Source organism: Schistocerca gregaria, chromosome 8 (genome assembly GCF_023897955.1).
Source record: "Schistocerca gregaria isolate iqSchGreg1 chromosome 8, iqSchGreg1.2, whole genome shotgun sequence".
NCBI lineage: Eukaryota > Metazoa > Arthropoda > Insecta > Orthoptera > Acrididae > Schistocerca > Schistocerca gregaria.
Window position 1 is genome coordinate 65,071,551 of NC_064927.1, and position 25,132 is coordinate 65,096,682.

General features: G+C 45.8%; 1 protein-coding gene across 1 annotated transcript in view; it reads left to right on the forward strand.

Moving 5' to 3' along the window:
- LOC126284542 (uncharacterized) overlaps window positions 1-25,132 on the forward strand; it is a 495,687-nt gene that overhangs the window by 305,517 nt on the left and 165,038 nt on the right. Inside the window, exon 6 of the mRNA XM_049983544.1 lies at window positions 2,764-2,969. Coding sequence (XP_049839501.1) covers window positions 2,764-2,969 — 206 coding nt within the window. The remainder of the gene's footprint in view (window positions 1-2,763; window positions 2,970-25,132) is intronic.

The window sequence follows — 25,132 nt, forward strand, 5'->3', positions numbered from 1 at the left end:
AGATGAATTTTGGCTGTGGAATAGTAACACGGAACTATTTTGAGTGTTTAAAGTTGCCAGTTCTGTTTTGATTATTTAGTGGGTGCGAAATCTTAATGTTCGTCCTGCTTATTCTACTGATTTTTTGGGGTGGCTGGGACACAAGTGAACAGTTAGATAGTCATCTATGTGTCGACGAACTGTGGGGCTTTCTCCTATAACTATCGCGTTGGTTTTAGTAGGATTGATCTAGAGATGCCACTGACTACACCAATCGCCGAAGTTTCTAAGGTGAAGTTGCATATACATGCTAGGAATCCACAATTAAATGAATCAACTTTCATCTGCATAACGAGTTACAAGGAGAAGGGCACGGTAAGATGAGGAATAAATGAATCTTGCAGCCGATACACCTCTCGCAGCAGTTATTCTCCTGGTGGTAAATTCATGGTTCGCGTGCTACATGATACGGATGCCCCGCAAGAGGCCTATGGTCGAACCCTGGCCGCAAGGCGCTGATCTAGACGTACGAGTGTGAACGCGGTCGGCGGCTAACGGCAGGCGGTCAGATTCTGCACACGGCTTCCCAATGCGGAAAGTACCACCGGGTTTTACGAGACTGCGACACCCATAACCGCCTGTGGCCAGCCAAAGTGGGCGGAGTCAGCTGAGGTGTGTCCAGAGGCCGGCCTGCTGGAGAACGCTTACTGCTCCATCCACACTAACCTCCCGATTTCCATCACTTCCCATAAATCTAGCACCGACCACCCGGCCGCTTCATCCGTGACTACCAGTACACTCTCTCAACCTTACACCTAACCGTTCTCCACATCCTATCCCGAGGAAACTTGAACCACCTCACCAGAGAACGGTCTTAGAATATCTAACCACCTCCCTCTATAAACAGGAAGTGTTTAGATCTCGACGAATTTGTGTTCTCAGGGCTGCCTCCGGTGTAACGGTAACGGCCAATATTTACCTGGTAGGATTCGTATCGAGTACAAAGGACATAATGGGTATTTATACGGTCGCGCATGGACCCAGCAATAGTAATAAAGTTTTCGAGACATTGCATTTGTTTTAGTGTGAAATATGCCATTTATCTAGAGGTCAACCCTGTCCTCCTGAGCTGGCTCTCCATCTCGTATGACCTCCATAATGTGTCGCCGTCTACCCATTCTATCTACTGGTGACAGAGGCACCGCAAGCAAAGAGCTCTTGTTGCTCCAGACTGAAAACGCGAACTCTCACCAAGTGAGAAGATATCGCGGATGTTGAGGAACCAGACTTGTATCAGAAGTGATCGTCCGACCACTCTGAAATAGGCTGTATGAAGGTTGCCAGAGTGCTGAACATCCAGTGAGAGACTGCTGACACTGCCGTAAGCTCCACTATCAGAGCGTGTCGCAGCCTCCACCTCCGGTAGTTGCCTGTGGATAGAAGGGCCACTCCTGGACTCCACAGCCGTCGACGAGTGTAGTATCGCCTACAACCGATGGCGGCACTAAGATTCGAAATATTCGTGTTAAGCATAGTTTCCGAGAATTAAATTAGAAATAGTTGTCATACTGCAACTCTGACCAAAGTATTCGGGAGGTTTCCCATGGCTGAAAGACAGGATTGAAACCATGTCTCAAATGTATCCTGTTGGGACTCCCCTCTGCTCCATTAACAGATCTACTGGTAATTGGCTGAAAACTCCCTACTAAAGACTGAAAAGCAAAATGTAGTTACCATCAATGGGAAAATTGAACTGAACAGCACAGTGGACTATTTGGCATAACTCCTGTTGGAGCTGTCCTATCAACTGCTTTTCTCAAACCTTTGAGCTGGCTTGCAGTTAGTGAGAGATCTACAGAGTGCTAGGGGTATAAGTGCTTTGGTTTCTTAATACGTACCGACTCAAGTGTGTTGTTTTTTCTCAGCGTCTGACAGTCTTCCCCCAGACACGTCACGTAAATTATTACCTGAAGTTTACTGCACGGACGTAACTGCACCGCTAAGTGTATTACTCCTGCCAGTTTAGGCTGACCATTTTGGGTGCACATTCTACACTTCAACATCTGATCCACTACCGAATGCAACGTAAGCATTACCGAGTGAGGTGGCGCAGTGGTTAGCACGCTGGACTCGCATTCGCGAGGACGACGGTTCAAATCTGGGTCAGGCCATCCCGATTTAGTTTTTCCGTGGTCCATGCAAATTATCTGTTAACTGTTATCAGTAGCTACAGTGTAAAGACTCAGCCATGAGAGCGAAAAGTAACATAGGCTGTAAGGGTAGCGACATGCTTGCAAAATGCTGTACAGTGAAAAAAGTAGTGAGAACTGAGAGGAAAATAAAATATATAAAACCGAGCGAGGTGGCGCAGTGGTTAGCATATTGGACTCGCATTCGGGAGGACTGCCGTTCAACGCAGTGTCGGGCCATCCTGATTTATGTTTTCTGTGATTTCTCTAAATCGCTTCAGGCAAATGCCAAGATGGTTCCTTTAAAAGGGTAGGACCGACTTCCTTCCCTGTCCTTCGCTAATTCGATGGGACCTATGACCTCGCTGATTGGTTCTTATTGTGTTTGGAACGTCGCTATATCAGATTTCTCCTTAGGTTATGGTGACTGCGTGGCTCGAGGCTTACTGTTTGCGTCTGCATTCACAGCTCCGGGCTTCCACCTGCGACAATGTTAAACTTGTGTCGGTGCGAGCACGAAACCGAGGCTAAGCCGGAGTCTAGTGCAAGCACCTTTTCTGTTGTGAGTGTCGGCAGCGCGGCGTGTGTGTTGCAGGCGCTACGGCACCAAGTGCGGCGGCTGCGCGCAGGGCATCTCGCCGCAGGACCTGGTGCGCAAGGCGCGCGACAAGGTCTTCCACCTCAACTGCTTCACCTGCATGGTGTGCCGCAAGCAGCTGTCCACCGGCGAGGAGCTCTACGTGCTCGATGACAACAAGTTCATCTGCAAGGACGACTACATGTCGGGCAAGACGCACCAGGGTGAGTCACCGTCCCCTACTCTGGTCGTAGCACTGCTCAGCGGAGGACACTCTAGCTTACTCCGGTCTGGCAGAAACCGCCACAAGTTCAAATAGCTGGATCGAACTGACTGCCTTCCGCTTTCTCCAGAAATGTTTGGCACATTTGGATATAAAATTCTTCAGATGTTGCGTTTTCGTGTGCTTCAGAGCTAGCTATGAAGAGAAAAAGAACTTTTATTTTACATATATTGCTATCTTTTGAAGGCACGGAAATAAAAAGTTCAAATCCATTATACTGAACGATGTATAACACTGGTTTCGTGTTTAGCAGGATGTAAGTTACGCAATCGGTTTGGACCTTTGTTGAAGTCATCTTTAAATCTATAGGTGTAATAAAAGAAGCGGAAGAGAGTGCTATAGTACAAAGATGATCATAATTCAAGATAAAAAGTACAACAGTGCTGCAACCCTGCAACAGTATCTGCATAATTTGCCCTACAGCTCCATTTGCACAACCTCCGTTTCTTCAACTGAACCTTCACCCTGCTCAGCAGTTGCACTTCGTAGTAAATATGAATATTTTTTCGTTTTTTATTTGTGTACTGCCACTGTTAGTATTTTTTATGCGACCAGTATTGTACTACCCTACCCCTTCAACTTGTTTAATTAGGTGGATGGACAGAGAATGACGTGTAACAAGGGTCCTAGGGTGTTACACCTGCAAGTGATCAGGGTACCCTGAAACGTCATCTCATCAATTACGAAATCAAGCGGGTGGTACTTTTACAAAATTCTGAAAATCACTTTTGATATTAAAGTGACGGGAATGTTCTATCTATAAATGACTCATTAATAATTATCACTAACACTATTGCTACACTTCTGATGCTAGTTTTCACATAAAGATACGTTATGGTGGCCACATTATGAGGGTTATTTTGAACGGCGCATACTTCATAACCATGGCCCTGCTGCCACTGGAATGCTGTTATAGTCTTTCGATAAACAGAAAAAACGTTCAAAAGTGTGCGACTTCCTAAGGGACCAAACTGCAGAGGTCATCGGTCCCTAGACTTACACACTACTTAAACTAACTTACGCTAAGAACAACACACTCACCCGAGGGTAGACTCGAACCTCCGGCGGGAGGGGCCGAGCAATCCGTGACATCGCGCTTCAAACAGCGCGGCCATTCCGCGCGGCGTTAAACAGAAGAATGAATAGCGGTTGCGACAGGGTAGTGGCCTTTTCTGGAAGAATGCCTTAACTGCCGCACAGGATGGATAAGAATCAGTTTCCCGTCCAACAGTGCAGAGCGGCTGTGATTTGTGTAGATTCTGCAGATGTGCTTATTCTGTATTTCATAAAATTGTTAGTACATTTTTAATGGAAAATAATCTCTCGCAGGCGTGTCTGCCACTCATTTAAAACCGTGCAGCTTAAGCCCCAGAAAACATTCGGAAGAAGCCAGTGTGTGCTTATTGTGACGTAGCTGTGAAGAGAGAGTGAGCAATCGTCCGCTCCCTCTTCAGTTCACTGACGGACTATGCCTTCCTCCACTTTATAACTTATTTAGCAGTTCTAACGTGCACTGCATACCTTAGTCGACTGTGTTCTCTGCCAGACACTTAATTTTTAGTGTCAGAGTAATCACGTAGATGTAGAACTTGTCTACTAGAGCTAAAAACCATACATTACCAACCTGAGTACGACGAGTCATCCGGTGTGTATGTGTGCGGACACTCAGAGCTAGGCTCCACTGTGTTATTCACCGTGCAACGTCAGACACAGCGTAACAAGTTTTTATTATATAGTGTGGATCTTCAGAATAATATGACCTTTCAGCAGTCTGGAAAAGTTTCCAGTGTTTCGGAACATAACTCCACCAAGAGACACTGCTTAGTTTGTTTCCAGCCTTCTCTTGGAATCTAATATATCTGCCTTCCGTCTCTAATGACGCAGTCTCGAAAAAATATAGTTATAATGCTCCTGCACATGTTCATGCTTTTGACAGAACGTGGGCAGTCATAACATTCAACTTGCTGACCAGCTCGTTCGTACACAAAATGTTCCTACAGAAAAACATCTGTTCCTGTAAGTTAACAGTTGTCGTTAACTTCCACGACCGATCCCGGACTGGATACTCATATTACTTTTGTCTAAGCAGTGGGATTATCCTGCTCTGAATGAAGTCAATGGATTATAGTTGCCGTACATACTTTCAGTCATCCTATTTCCTTGGTCTCTTTCCAGGAAATCGGTAGTATTTTATCAATGTAAAACAACTGAATTGACCTTCCTCCATTCCAGGCAAGAACTGTATCTATTTTAGGAGACTCAAAAGTTCTAATCAAACAGCTATGAGAGTAGTCAAAAAAGTTTTATGACGGTATAGGTAAAATAAAATGTATTATTGAAGAACCATCTTCCAGGATATTTGACTTCATAGACACTCGATATAAAAGCAGCCGAGTAACTATGTACCAACATTCTATCTGTTTTCCTGTTGTAAAATCGGAGCAAATACACATGGACACTACCTGTTTTTTGCCTATTGCCAACTGCGTTGCGTTCAGTAAAAACCTACTGCAGTAAATAACTATTGCATAGGATATAACAGAATCTTCCCGACTAGAGCAACCGATCTTCCGTGATGGTCGTACAGCAACAAGTGATAAATTACATGCACGCAAAGAACCACACCAAAAATTATTTTTTAAACATTATTATCTTTTCCTCATACTTACATGTTTTGATGTTGTTTCCTGGCTTCAGTAGGTAAATGTTACATGAGAATATATGTATTTTTGGAACTGTGGACAATATGTTAAAAGCGTTAACAAAAGTATACGCTTTATTAGCACATGCTTTACTAATCTTGAAACGTCCCCTTAGAAAAATTAATGAATTACTGTGCTGGTAAACCTCCTACATTAAATGATTTTCAAGCAGCTGAGCAGAACTGAACGTACTCAGACATTTCGCTCTTTACCTATTCTGATCAACGCAAAACTAACACACAATATTTTTAGCGCAACACAATCTGACTTTCAAAAGTCCCTACAAAAGCATGTCCCTAACTAACAATAACTTATACCTTTCATGAATCACTTACCTCACAAAAACCTTCGTTACTCCAACTACTGCCAGCTAAATAAAAGATTCCAAGTACTGAAGGCACTAACTACTGATAGGCATAATCAGCAAATGAAAGATTTTGATAGAGAACAAGCAATGTATTTACATTAATAATGTTCCAAAGTCATATATATATATAAGTCATATATATATATATATATATATATATATATATATATATATATATATATATATATGTGTGTGTGTGTGTGTGTGTGTGTGTGTGTGTGTGTGTGTGTTCTTGATATCCAATATTACAAATTTACTCTTTCTGATGGACACACGTCCAGATCGTCCGCTCTCAAAATTCTGCCATTTCTCTCACCACATCCACCACTGCTTGGGGGCTCAACTGCTACGCGTTGTTAACAGCCAACTGCCCTACAATAGCAAATTCCAACAATACAAACCAGCCACAGACTGCACACAGCACAGTCATATAGAGCGCTACATGGCGTTACCAACATAAAAACCTACACAGCCTACTCACAGTCATCTGGAGTATAATTGAGTTCTGAACACAAAATGTCCTCAGACATTTCTCTAAACTACTGTGTCTTTTTAGACCTTTAATGAAACTATTAGTGTTTGGATTATTTTGTACTTCGTTTATGTAATTATCTGTACTAATTGTACTAAGGTATACATTTTTGATACTTTGTGATATAATGACTCTTTTAATTTAATGACCAGAGTTACATTCATAGTTCGATAGAAAAAATAAATTAAACCCACTGAAGACGGTGAGATATCACCGAAACATGTAACGGTGATGAAACAAACTGCGTTTTTTACAAGACAAAAGTTCTCAAAACATAACTTATTAACTCTTAAAGTAAAGTCTAATGCAAAAAGAGAGCTATCACAAAGCAAAATCATATTTAGATCAAAGTAAAAAAAACTAATATATTTTCCTGTGGCAGCTAGGCCATATACTCTTGACGACAGAAGACCGTTGCGTGCATTTTCCACAAGACAACGATACATCTAGTTGTTTAAACTGATTTAATTTCCTTTGAAGTATTTACAATTTTCGCAAGTGTATGTGAACAGTTCTGCCATTGCGCGAACACACGCTGAGGCTCTCTGCAGTTACATTCACACGCACACACACAGTCAATGAATGAAGGTTTGAAATCTTCACCACGACTGCGCCAGAAGTCCAAGACACTAGACGGACAACGAGAGCAGGAAAGATGGTCTGCAAAGTGGGTAAACCAGTAATTAACTCTAATGTCCGGAAGTAATTAAATCCTTGAATCCTTGTGCACCCTCGGATCTAAGTACTCAGGCCGCGTACTGTTTGTTGACTACCCCTCATCACAAGAGCTCAACGAAAGTAGAGAACAGAAAAGAAAGAAAATAAAGGGGAGAAGACCATTACGCGCGCGTTCAGTCATCGCTGCAGGTGGGGGTGTGGGGAGGGCTAGTTTACTGCTTTTGTTTTCAAGGAGCCGTCCGCGGCGCTGCGGTCAGGAGGAGAGGAAATTCCGAGCGAAGCGTGAAGAATGTGAGTCAGAGTTCCGTGGCTATAAAAGCCGGCGCGGCCTGCCGAATATGCGGGTGCGGGGGCGTTGTGGGCGGGGCGGTGGGCGGGGCCGGGCCCGGGGCCGCGCTTTATGGCCCGCCGGGGTCACGCTCCTGATGGGGCCGCCGCAGCTGCAGCCGAAACGTCCAGCGGGCTCATTCAAATGTAACTGCACCCATCATTCTTCTTGCGCTACCTCATCCATCCAAACATGTTTCACTCAAATAACTGTTTTTGTCGACAACATATGGGATCGTGAGAATTATGACCAATAGTAATTAATTATTAAAAAAATCTGTTTTCTGCCTCGTAGATTTTTATTGTGTCACTAAGAGTCTCGATGGTAAAGAATTACGTAGGGCGGAGCACAGGCGATTACTCACAGCAGCAAGACAAGTGCAAACCAGTTTATGTCTTGTCTTAGTTAAGTAGAACCATAAAGTTATTGCATATTCTTCATTTGTTGTAGCAGCCTATGCACTTCACTGTGAGTTAATCATATGTGTAACACAAGCCAGTTAAATCAGGTGATGCTCAGGCAAGCAGGAAATACTTAAGCTAATGAACAAGGAAACCAGCGAAGTGGCTTCGCACAGGCAGCATTATCTACAGCCAGGTTTGTCTGGCGTAGCCGTAATAAGTTATGTACACAAATCTTCTTAGTGGATCATTCTATCTAACAGTGAAGCACATAAAAAAAATCTCTACAGTAGCTGCTGAGATTAGCCTTGACATACAAACACAAAAATGGGAAGGGTGACTGTATTTCATAGTACATATATAGGCACGTATACAAAGCGTTTCCCAGGAGGAATGGTCAGGGATATGATAGGAACAATCATTCCAAGCATGGAAGACTAGTAAACATGGGCTTTAAAATGCATACATTAAGAGCTATGTGCATTTGTTCAGTAGAAGAGATGTGTTTGTGTTTCACCATAGCGAAGATGAACAAGAGCTTATAGCTATTAAGGTAGGTATTCTACAACCCACGTTTACTAGTCCTTTTCGCTTGAATGATCATTCCTGACTTATCGCTGAGTACTGTCCAATAGTCCTGGGACGAAATGTATTCCGATCATGAGTCGGTATTGCAGCACCTGTTTACTTACTGCTTTTCCGCCAGACTCTGTAGAAGTCCAGCTGGTAGTTCTCTTCACTGCCACGAGATGTGTCACTCCGAACTTCAGCCTGGTACATTTAGAAGACATAACAATACGTACAGTCCAATCATATTAATGCGACCACCTGTCAAAAGCCTGAATACTCACCTTTTGCAGCGCGGACCTCTGCAACACGTGCAGGAAGTGAGTCAGTGAGAGTCTGGAACGTACCGACTGGGATGTGCAGCTAGTGCAGGGTTTCTCGCTTGAGTATCTATGGCGTGAACAGCCCAACTGAGGTGGATTCATAGATTTTCGACGGGGTTTAAATCCGGAGAATTTGATTGCCAGGGTCCTCTTCGAACCACGAACTCACACTATGAGCTATGTGGCACATTGTATTGTCTTGCTTACACTTGCCATCGTACCGAGGAATAGCCAACTTTATGTAGAGCTGGGCATGTTCTCCAAGGATGGATGCATACTTGTGCTGATCCACTATGCCCTCCTAAATGACGATATCACCCGTGGAATGTCACGAGAACATTTCCCCAGACCACAACGCTCCCTCCATAGTTGCTTTCAGACGTTCCATGCTATAGACGCCAGCGGCCATGTGTCAGATAGAGCATAAAACGTGATTCATCTGAAATAGCAACCTGTCACCGTTCAGTGGACGTCTGAAACCGCTGTTGTTTTTGTTGTGGTCTTCAGTCCTGAGACTGGTTTGATGCAGCTCTCCATGCTACTCTATCCTGTGCAAGCTTCTTCATCTCCCAGTACCTACTGCAACCTACATCCTTCTGAATCTGCTTAGTGTATTCATCTCTTGGTCTCCCTATACGATTTTTACCCTCCACGCTGCCCTCCAATGCTAAACTGGTGATCCCTTGATGCCTCAGAACATGTCCTACCAATCGATCCCTTCTTCTAGTCAAGTTGTGCCACAAACTTCTCTTCTCCCGAGTCCTATTCAATACTTCCTCATTAGCTATGTCTAGAACCGCTATTGGCGCGCAAATTCCAGCCTTCGGCACCAATGAACATCAGTCAGCATGATTCCGCATTTCTCCCGAAAGCAAATGATCACGCCCTTTCGAACGTCGCTTCGCTTCCGCATTACGACAACGGGTGCACTGTATTTCTCAACACGGTTTATAAACTCTCCACTGTTACTATTGCCACCTGTCGTTTGAGAGAAAAACCTGGCAAGGTAATGCAATATGTAATGTGACAGTAAAAGCAGTCGACACATTTAGCTACACTATGTGATCAAACGTATCCGTACACCTGGCTGAAAATGACAAAAATGGTCCAAATGGCTCTGGGCACTATGGGACTTAACTGCTGCGGCCATCAGTGACCTAGAACTTAGAACTACTTAAACCTAACTAACATAAGGACATCACACACATCCATGGCCGAGGCAGGATTCGAACCTGCGACCGTAGCGATCGCACAGTTGCAGACTGTAGCGCCTAGAACTGCGCGGCCACCCCGGCCGGCGAAAATGACAATGTGAACCACACCACCTAAAGAGAAATTTCCTTGCAGTACGTTCGGACTTGTAAGTATACGGAAGTCCTTTTACACGACAAGAGCGTCATACATTGCTGTGCAGCGTCCAGTACGGTGATAGCGAAGGTTTAGGAGTACCTCTTGCAGAATTGAGCAGCAGTAAATGGAAGAGTAAGAGAGAGAGAGAGAGAGAGAGAGAGGAGTAGGGAATGAGTCGGCGTATCGCGCGGGTCTCATCCTCTGATTGAATCGCGCGCCGTCCCGGCGGGAAATGGAATAAAAGCCGGCGGCGCCGTCCCCGCGTGTCTCCGCGCCGGCGCAGAAACGCGCCTCCCTGACGCTGTTATTCGATTTGAAATTCATCATAGGAAATCACGTTACAGCTGTTACGCCGGCGGGGTGGAAAAAAATAAAACGGGTCTGAGATAGAAAAAGGGCGGCAAGGCAGGGGTTAAAGGGGAGGCGCGACAACTTCTGAAAGGTCGCCGGCGGCGCCGCGCGCCCCGGGCTCTGCGCGTCGCTTATAAGGGGAGGCTTCGGGCCGTTTAGAAAACGCGGAGCGGTTAATTTGCGTGTCAATTAGGGGTGGGGCGGCGCCGCGCCGCGCTGCCATTGGCCGGCCCCTAGCCGCAGGGGCGCAAGTGGCGAAACTCGCCGCCCTCGGCGCTGGGGACAAGTTTCGCGTGCTATAGACACGACGCTGGGGCGCGTGTGCACACGAGAAGCTACCTCTGTAGCTACTCTCTCGGTCATTAGGATTGCAACACCAGAAAGTATAGCGAGCGGATAACGAAATTTTATTTAGTTTCTGTACGCAGTATGGTAGGAAGATCACGATCATGATGTGGGGCTGTGCAGGGTGCGAAATTTAGCTGACAGAGCTGCCACATCTGACAGCATAGGCTACATGTAGTCTTGCGTTATCCTGTTGAAAGATGACATAAAATAATTGGTTCCAATAGCTCTGAGCACTATGGGACTTAACATCTGAGGTCATCAGTCCCCTAGAACTTAGAACTACTTAAACCTAACTAACCTAAGGACATTACACACATCCATGACCGAGGCGGCATTCGAACCTGCGACCGTATCGTTCACACCGGCAAATATGACATCACGGAGCCCTCGAAGATAGGGGACGGCTGTCGTTCTTATCACTTCAGGCATTCTTTTTCACCAAGTCTTGATTTCGTTTCTCCCCGTATCAAGTTTATTGACAATGTCGCAGTCTTTAACACTGGTAGCATGCCGCGACAGCGTGGACGTGAACCGTATGTGCAGTTGACGGACTTTGAGCGAGGGCGTATAGTGGGCATGCGGGAGGCCGGGTGGACGTACCGCCGAATTGCTCAACACGTGGGGCGTGAGGTCTCCACAGTACATCGATGTTGTCGCCAGTGGTCAACGGAAGGTGCACGTGCCGGTCGACCTGGGACCGGACCGCAGCGACGCACGGATGCACGCCAAGACCGTAGGATCTTACGCAGTGTCGTAGGGGACCGCACCGCCACTTCCCAGCAAATTAGGGACACTGTTGCTCCTGGGGTATCGGCGAGGACCATTCGCAACCGTCTCCATGAAGCTGGGCTACGGTCCCGCACACCGTTAGGCCGTCTTCCGCTCACGCCCCAACATCGTGCAGCCCGCCTCCAGTGGTGTCGCGACAGGCGTGAATGGAGGGACGAATGGAGACGTGTCGTCTTCAGCGATGAGAGTCGCTTCTGCCTTGGTGCCAATGATGGTCGTATGCGTGTTTGGCGCCGTGCAGGTGAGCGCCACAATCAGGACTGCATACGACCGAGGCACACAGGGCCAACACCCGGCATCATGGTGTGGGGAGCGATCTCCTACATTGGCCGTACACCTCTGGTGATCGTCGAGGGGACACTGAATAGTGCACGGTACATCCAAACCGTCATCGAACCCATCGTTCTACCATTCCTAGACCGGCAAGGGAACTTGCTGTTCCAACAGGACAATGCACGTCCGCATGTATCCCGTGCCACCCAACGTGCTCTAGAAGGTGTAAGTCAACTACCCTGGCCAGCAAGATCTCCGGATCTGTCCCCCATTGAGCATGTTTGGGACTGGATGAAGCGTCGTCTCACGCGGTCTGCACGTCCAGCACGAACGCTGGTCCAACTGAGGCGCCAGGTGGAAATGGCATGGCAAGCCGTTCCACAGGACTACATCCAGCATCTCTACGATCGTCTCCATGGGAGAATAGCAGCCTGCATTGCTGCAAAAGGTGGATATACACTGTACTAGTGCCGACATTGTGCATGCTCTGTTGCCTGTGTCTATGTGCCTGTGGTTCTGTCAGTGTGATCGTGTGATGTATCTGACCCCAGGAATGTGTCAATAAAGTTTCCCCTTCCTGGGACAATGAATTCACGGTGTTCTTATTTCAATTTCCAGGAGTGTAGTTCCGCGTAGTCAGCGTGTACAAAACTTTCCCACTAGAGCGCGCCCCGCTAAGCACAACAGCGCAGGCGCAGCGCTCGTCCGTGTCCGCACTACGAGATCGCGCTGCCATAGAGACGGACCGAATTCTGCTTCCGCCCATCCACGTGTCAATATGTAACGCAGCCAATGAGGTTGCTGCTTACGTAGAACCTTTTCTCCTCGCGGATCACACTCGCGTAGTGATACATGAACGCGCGATGTATTATAACGAGTGTACAGACCTCCGATTAGTCAGTCTACATGTGTCTGTACCAGTCTATAATCAAGTTTTAGTCTGCGCCCAATAAGACACTTTTATCAAGTATCAGAGATATATGTGAGAATAAGATTAACGTACCAATACCAAAGGAACTTCAGATCGTCAATTGTAAATAGCATTCAGAACCAAGTTAAGTTATTTTTATGCTTGTTATTATTTAAATAAATGTGTGTAAAAATTAATCAAGTTCTGTTTAAAGTTGGTCACCATCAATGTGCTACTGTAAGCGTGCAAGTGGCATTTCTGTCGTCTGACCTAACGGCAGAAGATAAACACGCCACGATAAGACCACGAAACATATTGCTGACACTCGCCTACTTCGTTAGAGCGAAAAATCAAATAATCTGATGGTGTGTGTACTGAAGGTCTTACAGTACGCACACCACACAGCCATTCTGTTTTTCATCGTTCGTGGTCACTGTAGCTGAACGATAGTCATAAACAAAGGCGCAATGCCCTTACAACTTAATAACTGAAACAATCAGTATTCACATCGTTTCCTAACACTCAACTTTTTTCCGCACAATTCGCCGCCGTGCATCTCTTTCGTCAGCAATATGCTGGCAATGAAGAAAAATGGTACAGAGAAATCTAGAAACATTTTATAACGTCTGTGACGCGCGTAACCTCTGTATAGGATAGTCTCATATACTCGCAAAAAATTTACTGTGGTTATGTTTGGACTATCTTCCTTACTAGTGTGATCGTGCAGAGATTAACATACGGGAGTATAACGACATTTCTTACCGTTTTGACGACCACTTTCTGAAATAGATGTGCTCTGCCAGCCTTGTACACGAGTCTTATACTTGTTAGTATTGTGTTGGATATGTAGTGTATATACAGTTGCAAGATGCAAGTATTTCAATGGGTGAAATGCATGAATTTCAGCTTACATTTTACGTTCTTCCTAATTCATTTCTCAAACATTATTATCTTTTACGAAACCAGCATGTATTTCGTTTTCCCTCTTATATGAACAATCATTCCCCAACTATACTTAATCACCTTCTTTAATTCTTCCTAGCTGCAGTTCAGTGTCTATTACCACATGCGAGACAGTTGTGGTTCCACATATTTTGCCCTTTCATGAACAGTGGGCGACTGTCCTGCGCAGCGGAGTGCATCATGAGAAATAGTGAACCTTGAGTGCTGTGTCATTCTGTCTTTTATTAACATTTACATACATTCGTTTCTTGCATTGTTAACACGTATTCAGCGAGCTACTCTGTTATTGTAATACTGAGGAGGGCTAGACGCTGCTTTCAAATGTCATGCCGTGGCTCCTGATACTTGCACGTCATCCAGGGCTGGTGTACAAGACTCATCTCCATTTCGTTTACTCTCACTGTGACACAGGCTCATCCTCTCAAGTAAATGTCGTCGTTCAATGACGTGTTCCAATACTGATACACCATTGTTGATTTCTGGTTTTTGGTTTCCAGGCTGCGATCTTAGTCATATCTTTCTGCCTAACGCTTCGTATAGTGTTACGACAGATATTCTGAGGTTATAGGTATAGGTTCTCCGCCGTTTATTGTACCGTCTGATGCAGCAAAGTGTTCAAAGCATTCGGTTCGATTCGAATGTGCTTCCAAACTGTTGGCAACAGGAGACGGAACGTTAGCCCATACAGTATGCGTAAGACCGCGACCTGAATCCCAAAATCGAAATGTCCCTAAGCAAGGGAAAGTGGGCCAATGTCGTCAGTGCCGACACACTTTCGTCCACGGCCGTATGTTCGAATGGTCCACCAGAAGCTTCGACTCTAATCTTGTATTGTGTCTTGAAATTTGCTTTATAGTGTTTTAAACTAAACATATATTAGAAATATTGCCACAGTTCCAATTCAGGCCATAAGATGTAAACACTCAGAGGCGCAGTACGAATTTAAGAACGCTGAAATAAAACTGAAGGACTCAGATGCGGCATTTTAGGAGCGATCTTTCATAGTGTTGCCACGGAGTATGCGGCACTTCGTCACAACTTCGAATCCTGTTTCTCCTCTTTCGCTTGGTAAGTTAAAAGATTATCCTCTGTCGTCCGAAAGGTCTAATAGACGTCGATAAAGAAAACACCTGCGTGAATATTCTAAACCTCTGTGGCTGGGATGCATTTTTCACTGGTCAAAACGAAGTTAGTGATCGTCATTAAAGCAATTCCACGACTCTTACACAATTTCAGTGTAGTATGATGACTTCTGGCAGCATTCAGAAGTACTTCAGGCCCCCACCACTGGACTTGAAACTATGAACAGTTAGTGGTACCCACTTTACTTTGGAACCCCCTCGGATCTCGCAATAAAAAAAGTGAATATAGCGTTCTGAAAAAGTACCAGAGTTGAAACAGCCCTACAAAAACAAATACATTAGTTTGCAACAGTAGTTTATTTCCACTTTAAGAAACATACCGAAGTATCACAACACTCGGTTTTAGGAAACTAGAATTGCCGAAACGGCAGTCTCCGTTCTATTGCACCCTGTGGGACTATCCATCTGTGCACAGCGCTCACACCCCCCTCACTTCCTCCCCAAAAACCAAAAAAAGTACAGAAAAAAAGATCTTCTACCACTTGCACATTGCGGTTAGTGCTGCGTCCTAGTTGGTTCTCTATTGCTATTAATTACGTCGTAATGTTCGGAAAACTTTCGGCTGATAAAAAGATAACGTTATGGCATTTAGTCCAGGCAGCTAACTATGGCCTGGTACACCGTGACTTTTGGTATTCTTCCCGAGAACAACACATACACCGCAGAATGAGCCCATGAGAGAGTTGGACGCATACTGTGCGGAACGATCTTACAAATTCCCGCTGCGATGTTTCTGGCAAGTTTCAGCCAGTTATCCCTTCAGCAAGACTGAAATGGAAATCTGTAGATCTAGTTTACAGTCTGGGATCCAAAAGTACTCGTTAGCCACTATAATCGTTCATATATAGATCGCGATGGTAAAGTTAGGTTCCGTACAGTGCACAGAGGCTAACTCTGACCGTGTATCTTCTTTGAAATAGCAAAATAGGTAGGAGCCTTTACTTCAAGAAATACATCACCTAAGCTTTATTTATACTACAACTAAGTGCAATACACATATGTCTTCATGGATGTATTAAACCGACTGACGATAAGTGAAAGTCCCAACTCGACTTTGATGTACAAAACAGACTGGTTCGTGTATTTATTTCTAATAATTCAATTCACAACGAACTATGAACATCGATTAATTAATGATACCAATCTTTCCAGTGGATGCACTTTCGCTGTAAGCATGTCATACTGCTGAATGTAGATACTGGTCGCTCCCTTAGCTATCATCCAAACTCTTCCAGAGGCTACAGAACTGAGGAAGTAGCACGTTATCCAGGATGCAGTGTCATCAACAGATGCACAAGTAGCTTCGGGCGTGCTCCAGGGAAGCGTGGTGGGATCCTTTATGTTCACGATAAGACATCGGAAGCGGAAAAATCGCTTTAAAAGTTTAATAGTGTAAAACCTCTTCTCAAAACGAAAAACAGACTACATTCATCGGTCATAACTGGAATTGACAACTCATACAAATACAACAATTTTAAGGGTATGAAGTGGAACAGTAACACAGGCTCAATTGTCGGTAAAGCTGGTGTTAGACTTGTGGTGCCTGTACGATCCTAGATGAATGTAGTCAGTCTACAAAGGAGGCTGCATACATGCAACTTACGTTTGCGTCCCTACGAAACTGGTCATCTGTTCTGCTAAATAGGATAAACAGGCCATGCTGAACGTGGGCACAGAAAGGAAGCAAGTGTAGTCAGGATTTCGTTTTACCGAATGCGTATTGCCATATTGCCACGGAGATACTGCAAAATGTTGACTGGCGGAAAATCAAAGTTAGATGCCACTTCAGCTGCGATAGCCCAATGAAAACGTTTTAAGCACAGTCATTAACAACACGACAAAGCAACTTATGGCCACATACAGGGTGTTTTAAAAAAGTCTCATATATTCCGGCCGGAGTTAGTACTGGTCAAAACGAGAAGAAAACTTCCCATAATTGTAAGTCTGGAAATCAATACCTGTTGAGCTACTGGCTGTTTTGCAACGAGTAATATGTAGTATTCGGTGATGGACACACGATTCTGGTATAGCAAATTACCGCAATACGCAAATCAGCGCCGGCCGCGGTGGTCTCGCGGTTCTAGGCGCTCAGTCCGGAACCGCGGGACTGCTACGGTCGCACGATCGAATCCTGCCTCGGGCATTGATGTGTGTGATGTCCTTAGGTTAGTTAGGTTTAAGTAGTTCTAAGTTCTAGGGGACTGATGACCACAGATGTTAAGTCCCATAGTGCTCAGAGCCATTTGAACCATGTTGAAAGCAAATCAGCGCAGATGCAAAACCTCGAGCAGTCATGGAAGTGAGTCATCAGAGGATCGGTTCAGTGTCAATGTGTGATTAAGGACTGTTGGCTACAGACTCTTTTAGCATCAAACGCTTTACCTACAGATTAACATGTGCTATGTATCACCGATTTCTGCCTAGTGAATTAACAGCGGTACTGGGAAAACCTTACCCTTACAGGAAGACCTTTATTTATGCACAAAGGACCACCAATTTTCCACGGATCGTGCGACAGCGTCACACCCGCAACGTTTCATGGACGATTGCTTGGTCGAGGAGGTCCGGTAACACGGCTTACCCCTTCACCTGACCTGAATCCGTTGGATTTTCCGCTATGTGGACATACGAGGACCCATCCACAACGTGCAGACGCTATAGGGGCGCAGCACCAAAGTGCAAACTCTATAGGGGCGTAGGACCAGTGCATGAAACGGAATCCGAATTGAGCCTGGTTTATTTGAAAGACTGTGAGATTAACTCCAAAGAAAGACTGAAGGATGCGTCAGGATGGAGCACTGCCTATATTGTCTACCTCTACGTAATAGACAGATGGAAATGTGAAGACAGATTGGCCTGTATGCGAAAAGCTAATGGTTTCTGGGCAAATCACTATGGGAATTTTTTTATTTAGTTTTCACGAGTACTACGTCCTGCAGGAATATGAGTTACTTTTCAAGTATCCTCTATGGCGATACTGCGGTCATCAGTGACGTCAGAGCCGGCAACTTGACTATACAGATGTGAACCAGCAGCGCATAAGCTCGGCAATGGCCAAGGAGTACTTGGTCCAAACTTGGCGCGAATGGTTGCCCGATAACATTTTATTGAGCGTTACAGTCACGAAACTCTGCATCCTTACGAGCGTAGAGCAATTACTGCACGCACAGAGGCATTTAAGCAATCGTCTGCCAGTAATCCATATGTGAATGGAACTGAAAGGTGCGAAAATAAGTAGTAGAATGGAAAGTACACACCGCCACGCAGTCCACGGTGATTTTCAGTGTATAGATGTGGGCTAGATTCCAAAGTGTTGCTCTCAGTAGGCGCAGGCCGGTGGCGGCAGAAGTTGGTGGGTGGCGTTTCGGCAGCGCACCGCGCCGCCCTCATCAGGACGCAGGCGCTGTCCCCGCGGCCTGCGGTTTTATTCCCCATTTTCCAGCCGCCCCCGCCCCCGCCCCCGCGCAGCCGATCACGCGAAAACAAAAGCGGCGCGGCTATCCCGCCTCCCCTTCCACCGCGCGGGGCCCCTCTCTCCCTTTGTTGCTCGAAAATTGAGTTTGGAAGCTTCGCTCCATCCCCCGCTGCCAGCGCCATCCCGCGCTATATCAGCGCGGCCCACCCCAGCCCACGGCGCACGGCGCTTCCCTCCCGGCCGGAACTCCATCCCAGCCCAAACCTCATTCCAGCCACCACATTCACACAGACGCAGGCGCGCACACACACACCTAGCAGCAGCAGCAGCACCGCCCGACAAAAACGGCCACCAACACACTCGTCTAACCACCCACTCACCTACACACCACACATTGCTCTCTCTCTCTCTCTCTCTCTCTCTCTCTCTCCCTCTTTACACCCCGGCTGGCGAATAGAGAGGATCGGACGACCGCCCCTGAAACCTGCTGCTGCTGTGCCGCCACAGCGGGAGTAGAGCTACCAAAAAAAAAAAAAAACAGAAAACAAAAAATATATATATCGCCTAATAAATAAAAACTGTGTAAAATAAAAATTGGCACGGCTCGGACAGGAAAGGATGAAGGCGGCGGAAAAAACACAGGACCCTGTCGGGTTGTGCTCCTCCTCTGGGTCGCAATTCGGTCTCCAGCTGACGCCAGCGGCGGCGCAGCCTAGCAGGTGTTCCACGCTTTCACAATGGGAAAAAAAGAAGAGAAACGCGAGGTGTGCGCATGGTGTGATCGTGTGTACACAGACCAGCGTGAGTTCTTTTTTTTTTTTTGCCCTGGCTCACACGGTTTTTGTTTTGCGTTCAGATTTCGTTTCGGCCCGGAAAGGAGGTGCGGACCGGGCGATGGGATCGCTTTTGCCGTCACACCTCGCCGCTGCGTCGCGTTGTTCCCTTTGGAGAGAAGGGCTTCGCGCGTGAAGGGCCTGCATAGATACCCAGCCCCTGAAAATATCCGGCCGTATCCACCGCATCCGCAAAATCCTCTGCCGCTGACGCGACGCGGGGTTGTCCGATGCTCCTGGCTCTGACACCGCGCCACGCTGCCATTTCGCTCCAGTACGTATCCACCCCCACACGCCCCCTCCACCTCCACCTCTCCCGTCTCTCCCTCTTTTCACGTCTGTGTAGTCAGTACTGCTAACACTTTCAGGAGCTGCAAAATTGCCCTGCCTCGGTGTGAAAGACTTATCCAAACTCATCGCGTTCCTGTTCCATTCGATAATGAGTCATTCCAAAGATATCACTGGAGTGCACGTTGAAGGTGTAGCGGTGGGACGTTAAGTTCCATACCACCCTCCGACAGTTGAAGTTCAGATTGCAGGCAGGAGGTAACAACTACTATAATACGTACCAACATTAATGGTTAACGATGGTCATCACACATCGTGTGGTCAAGTCTACAGTAACGGTTTGAGTGGCCGTAACAGGGCTATCGTTAGCCAAGGTCGAAATCGGAGTGCTCAACAACAGTGAGCGGAACAGGGAGTCGGTGCCAGTACCGGGGACTTGTGGTGCCAAGGTTTTGTAGGCCAGCGACCGTGTCGTGTAGAGCTTCTACTTTGGCATAGAGACGCCTTACCTTCTCTCGCATGGACGTCTTGAAAGTGGCGTCCGCAGCTCGTGGTCGTGCGGTAGCGTTCTCGCGACCCGCGGCCGGGTTCCCGTGTTCGATTCCCGGCGGGGTCAGGGATTTTCTCTGCCTCGTGATGACTGGGTGTTGTGTGATGTCCTTAGGTTAGTTAGGTTTAAGTAGTTCTAAGTTCTAGGGGACTGATGACCATAGATGTCAAGTCCCATAGTGCTCAGAGCCATTTGAACCATTTGAGAGTGGCCATGCCCGTTTCCTCGTGGAGGGTAACTATCCTCGTGAGGGGAGGGGCATGCAGCACCTTATTCTGCAGGCACTGGAGGGTTTGCACTCCGGAGGCACTAATCGTAGCCCACGTAGTGGAGTCATGGGTGAGGGAATGGTGGACAACCATCTGGTGCAGCCGGAGCTTGCTGTCGACGTTCAGTTCCCTGCTGTTGAATGCTGGGTACCACACTTTTAGCAGCTTGAATCCTCTTTGGGTTACATATTGTGCACGGCGATGGAAGAGCAGTTTCTTATCCATCTGGACACCTAGGTATTTGGTAGTAGGAGACCGTGGCACCTGGACGCCTGCAATAGTGATGGTGTGGCGGAGACGCCCTCTTAGGTGGCAAATACCATTTGGTACTCACGTAATACCTTAAACTGTCCGAGAACATCAATTTCCCTGGGCAAATACCCCAGATCATCTCTCAAAAGACAATAATTTACTCAATAAACTACGTGATTACACGTTATACAGCAATGTAAAGTTAACCCAATACATCACCCTCGACCACCAGAAAGAATGCAGCGTTGTATCTATGTCTACAAGCCCGAGGTAGATGGCCCAGTGAAAGTACAATGGACTCGTGTTCGAGAGGACACCACTTCAAATCACCATCTCACCATCCACACTTGAACTTTTTGCGGTTTCCCGGAATTGGTTACGTCAAATATTGGGAAAGGTCCTTCCAAACGGTACGACCGATCCTCTTCGTTTCGCTTCCTGTGCCCCGTCTCTGAGTTCCACGCTGTCGACGGTACCTTGAACTCTATTCTTCCTCCGTTCCTTCTTACAAAAAATGATGAGAAAAATTTCTAAACAAGCACAACGTTTCATTGAGGCAGTTTGTAGACAGTCTACGTACGCATTTTGCTTCAGAATGGCGAGCGGAGATAATGGCTGTCTGATTATGTCAGTACCACTCTAATTTCACCTGGTGCTTAAAAACCCTCACAATAGTTTCGTGCTAACACTCTTCACTAAATCTTTGAGTTAGAGAATCAGCCACGTGACAACTTTTGGCACGGCGATAATGTGAGCTTTAAAATGTGTCACAGTACGTAACGCTGTTATACGATTACATGCTAAATAGGAAAACATGTAATTTACCACGACAAGCGCTTATCGTGTAAGGTGTTTCTCTACCGGTGGCATACAAAATCTCAGTATTGGGTGTGATGCAACTGCGTGGCAGTACGGGAGGTACAAGGCTCTCCGCTTCTGTTTAGCAGTTCATTCAACATGGCCTACGGTAACGCGTCCTTCTGGTGTTCACGCGCCATATGGACATCGTTAACGATCTGTGGTGACTATTTACTAGTAATTCCGCACAACGAGATAGTCTCTGTACATGTGTGATACTTTTGTCTTTATTCATCATTTACATCGCGTTTTATGATGGAGAGGTAGTAGCCTTGTTGTGTTATTCTGATTAAAACACAAACGTAACTTTTATGAAGATGAAACTAATAGTGTCATATTGGTGACGTCAGCTCTTAACGTTCTGTATCCCTGATGGTGTGGCGCCTCCATTTTCGAAAAAAAGTTTGAATAAGGAATGCAACCCGACATGTAAGTTTAAGTTTTTATATAGTTTGAAGAAAGTGAGCCGTAGGTATTAGGGAACTGAAATAAAAATGCCCTTGAAATATTAATTTACCAGCATAAAAGTCGTGACTGGGCCCTAGAATACGTTTCTGACGCTGATGATATCTTCCGCCATTCCGGGCGTACCTCAGCTCTAAAGTATATTAAATACCAAAACTAAGATTAACCAACTGTCTCATTTTAACGCCGCAGTTAATAAAAAATGCACACTGCACGTAAGTGCTGGAATCAAAATGAGAATATTTTCAGCTCGGTCCCATTTTTAAAAAATATACGTCCTTGTAGAAGGTTTTTCTTGTTTCGGCACAACAACAGCAAGTTGTAGGTTAAGAGTTGGTGGCCCCTTCTTCCACGCCTGGCCCAGTCTTCGTGGCACTGCATTCCCCGATATTTGAACGTGCATGATGGCTCGGAAGTTCTTAGTTGATGAGACATAACAAATTTTTTCAGTGACCATAAAAAGGAATTTTCTCCACTGTACCCATAAAAGGCAAAATAGAGAGACCTATCTGTTTCTAAAAAGATGTCGAAGATGAGAACGCTGGCGCAACCCCTTCCATACCACTCGTGTCTGACAGACGGTCAGTCTCCAGTCTGACCCGTGACCCCTCCCTGTGGGAGGGCAATGACACATTGTTCGCACAGTGGCCGGCACACCACATGCACCGGTCGCACGGCACGTTGCGAACAAGGGGGTCGCGTGACTGCAGCGAGGTCTTTCGCCGGAGCAGGTTCACCGCCTTTGGGCTGCTGAAGCAAGGCACCGATCTAGAGCATGCCGGTGTTAACGAATATTTTCCTCTTCGCGAAATCTCCTCCACTGCTACGGGCAACATTCATCAACTCCAGCCCACCTCCTGATGCATATGGCTGTCTCTAGCCTGCCACTGGTTGACCCAAACACCATATCATCGCTGTTCATCTCGCTTATAGGACAGTGTTCCGAACGCACAGACCCGCGGTAGTCCAGCCGAGTGAGTGCAACTGGAAAAAGGCTAACTCTGAGCTCGACCTCTGACGGGTTATTCAGAACCGACCGGCCCTCATCTTCTGTTCTATGGCGTGATTCGGCTGCAGTGTAGAGTAGGTTGATATTTTTAAAAATATCGGAAATCCGATATGTCCATATTTAAAAAGTATCATTATCGGCACACATTGTATCACAAGAATGTATCGATATATAGATACATCGATGGAAAAATATCGAATTACGAGCCTATAAAAATAGCGACTTCACATTGTAAATATACTGCCGGTTTCGGAGCTGTATATTTAAATATTGATTTATTATTAGATATTCTGTACATCAACGATCTAGCACACTGCTAGGAAAACTATGCATGTTCACACTTGGTGAAAACCACTTTGCCAACAAAGGTAACTGCATGTCCGTGGCACAATAAAAGGTGCCCAATGGGTCCGTCACTCGGTTTCGTCACATATCGAATTTGTCCGGAACACTTCACGTCGACTTTCCTGTTTTTTAGTTTCTGCCATCGCCAGCGACCTAGCAGTTGTAGTGTCAAAACGGTGTGGTGAAGCGAAACGTTGCAAGTTCTGCCACTAGCCCCGAGCACCGACTACGTCAGCATTTCCCCTCACACGTCTCCACAAACGACAAAGATCAATCTTATCTGTTTTTGAAGAATTTCGATGTGAAGAAACAGCACACTAGTTGTGTTAAAAGTTGTTTTTTAACTCAACTGGTGTGCTATTTCTACACATATGAAATCTTGCTTTTTCATTCACACCGTCACCCCACAGCGCACTCGGGATTCTTCTTTGTACTTGCTTCACTCAATCAAAGAGAAAGACAGGACGTGGTGAAAGCTCAAAAACTAGTAAGACTTCTTCACACAGTGAAAGTGAAATTATGTTCTAGTACAATTTCAAATATGCACTGAAAATTGCTAAAAAATATTATACAATCGAAAAATATAGGCACTCGTTATTGCCATATCGATATCGATATATCGGGAAAAGGAATATCGACGATACATGTCAAAACTTTTCGGGAAAAGAATCGAAGTATAGATGTTTTATCAACAGTGAAGGAGCATGAGATCAGCACAACACATTCCCAACCATTTTTGCTTTCGGCTTTCCAGACCTTGGAAACGCTACTTCTCGCGCAAATAGCTACTCATTTCGTATCGCGAGGAATGCACAACATTTCAGTCCTCCCAGCATGGTAAAATTCCTGGCAGCACTGGTAATCGAACCAGAGTCTTCCGCCCATCAATCTGCCAACGCGAATGAAACAATGCCACTCTTATCTGCAAATTTCCTGCACTTCTCGGTCCAAAGGCTGTTCTGATGGAGATCTCTGCGTAGCTACTGCAACATACATCCATTTGAGCCTCATGACTGTTTTCAAGGCGTGGTCTCCCTACGACATTTACTCTGCCACACTCTGCCCAGTTACCCTTCATTATCAAATTAACTATTCGTTGATGTCTCCAGATATATTGGATGAAGCTGCCTTTTTTTTTTAGTTCTGGCATAAATTTGTTTTCTCCGCGTGCAAGTCAGTACCTGTTCATTGGGTATACACTTCTCGCGCCTCGCCTGTAGCTTCACAATTTAAAAAAAAATTAAAAATAATAATAAAAAAAGATTGGTTCAAATGGCTCTGAGCACTATGGGACTTAACGTCTGAGGTCATTGGTCCCCTAAAACTTAGAAGTACTTAAACCTAACTAACCTAAGGACATCACACACATCCATGCCCCAAGCAGGATTCGAACCTGCGACCGTAGCGGTCACGCGGTTCCAGACTGAATCGCCTAGAATCGCTCGGCCACTTCGGCCGGCCAGAATACAAAAGCTGCTGCTCTCTTCTTCTCTGTACCGCCTATCACTTCACTCCAGACAAATGCTTTCGAAAAGCAGATGACCTATAGAATGAGATTACTCGTCATGTAGCATTCGCACTGAATTAGAATAAGACGCTAATCTGCATTGCCATCGTCAGTTACTTTGCTGCCCACATAGCTGCTACTCTCAGCGTCACCTGGTGTAATTCCCATGACATTGCTTTCAGCTGATTGTCCTAGTCGTTTGCCCGCTCTATCAGAATTACGTCATCGAAAATTTTAAAGTTTTTATTTCGTCTTCCCGAACGTTAATTAAAAATTTCCGCTTGCTTTT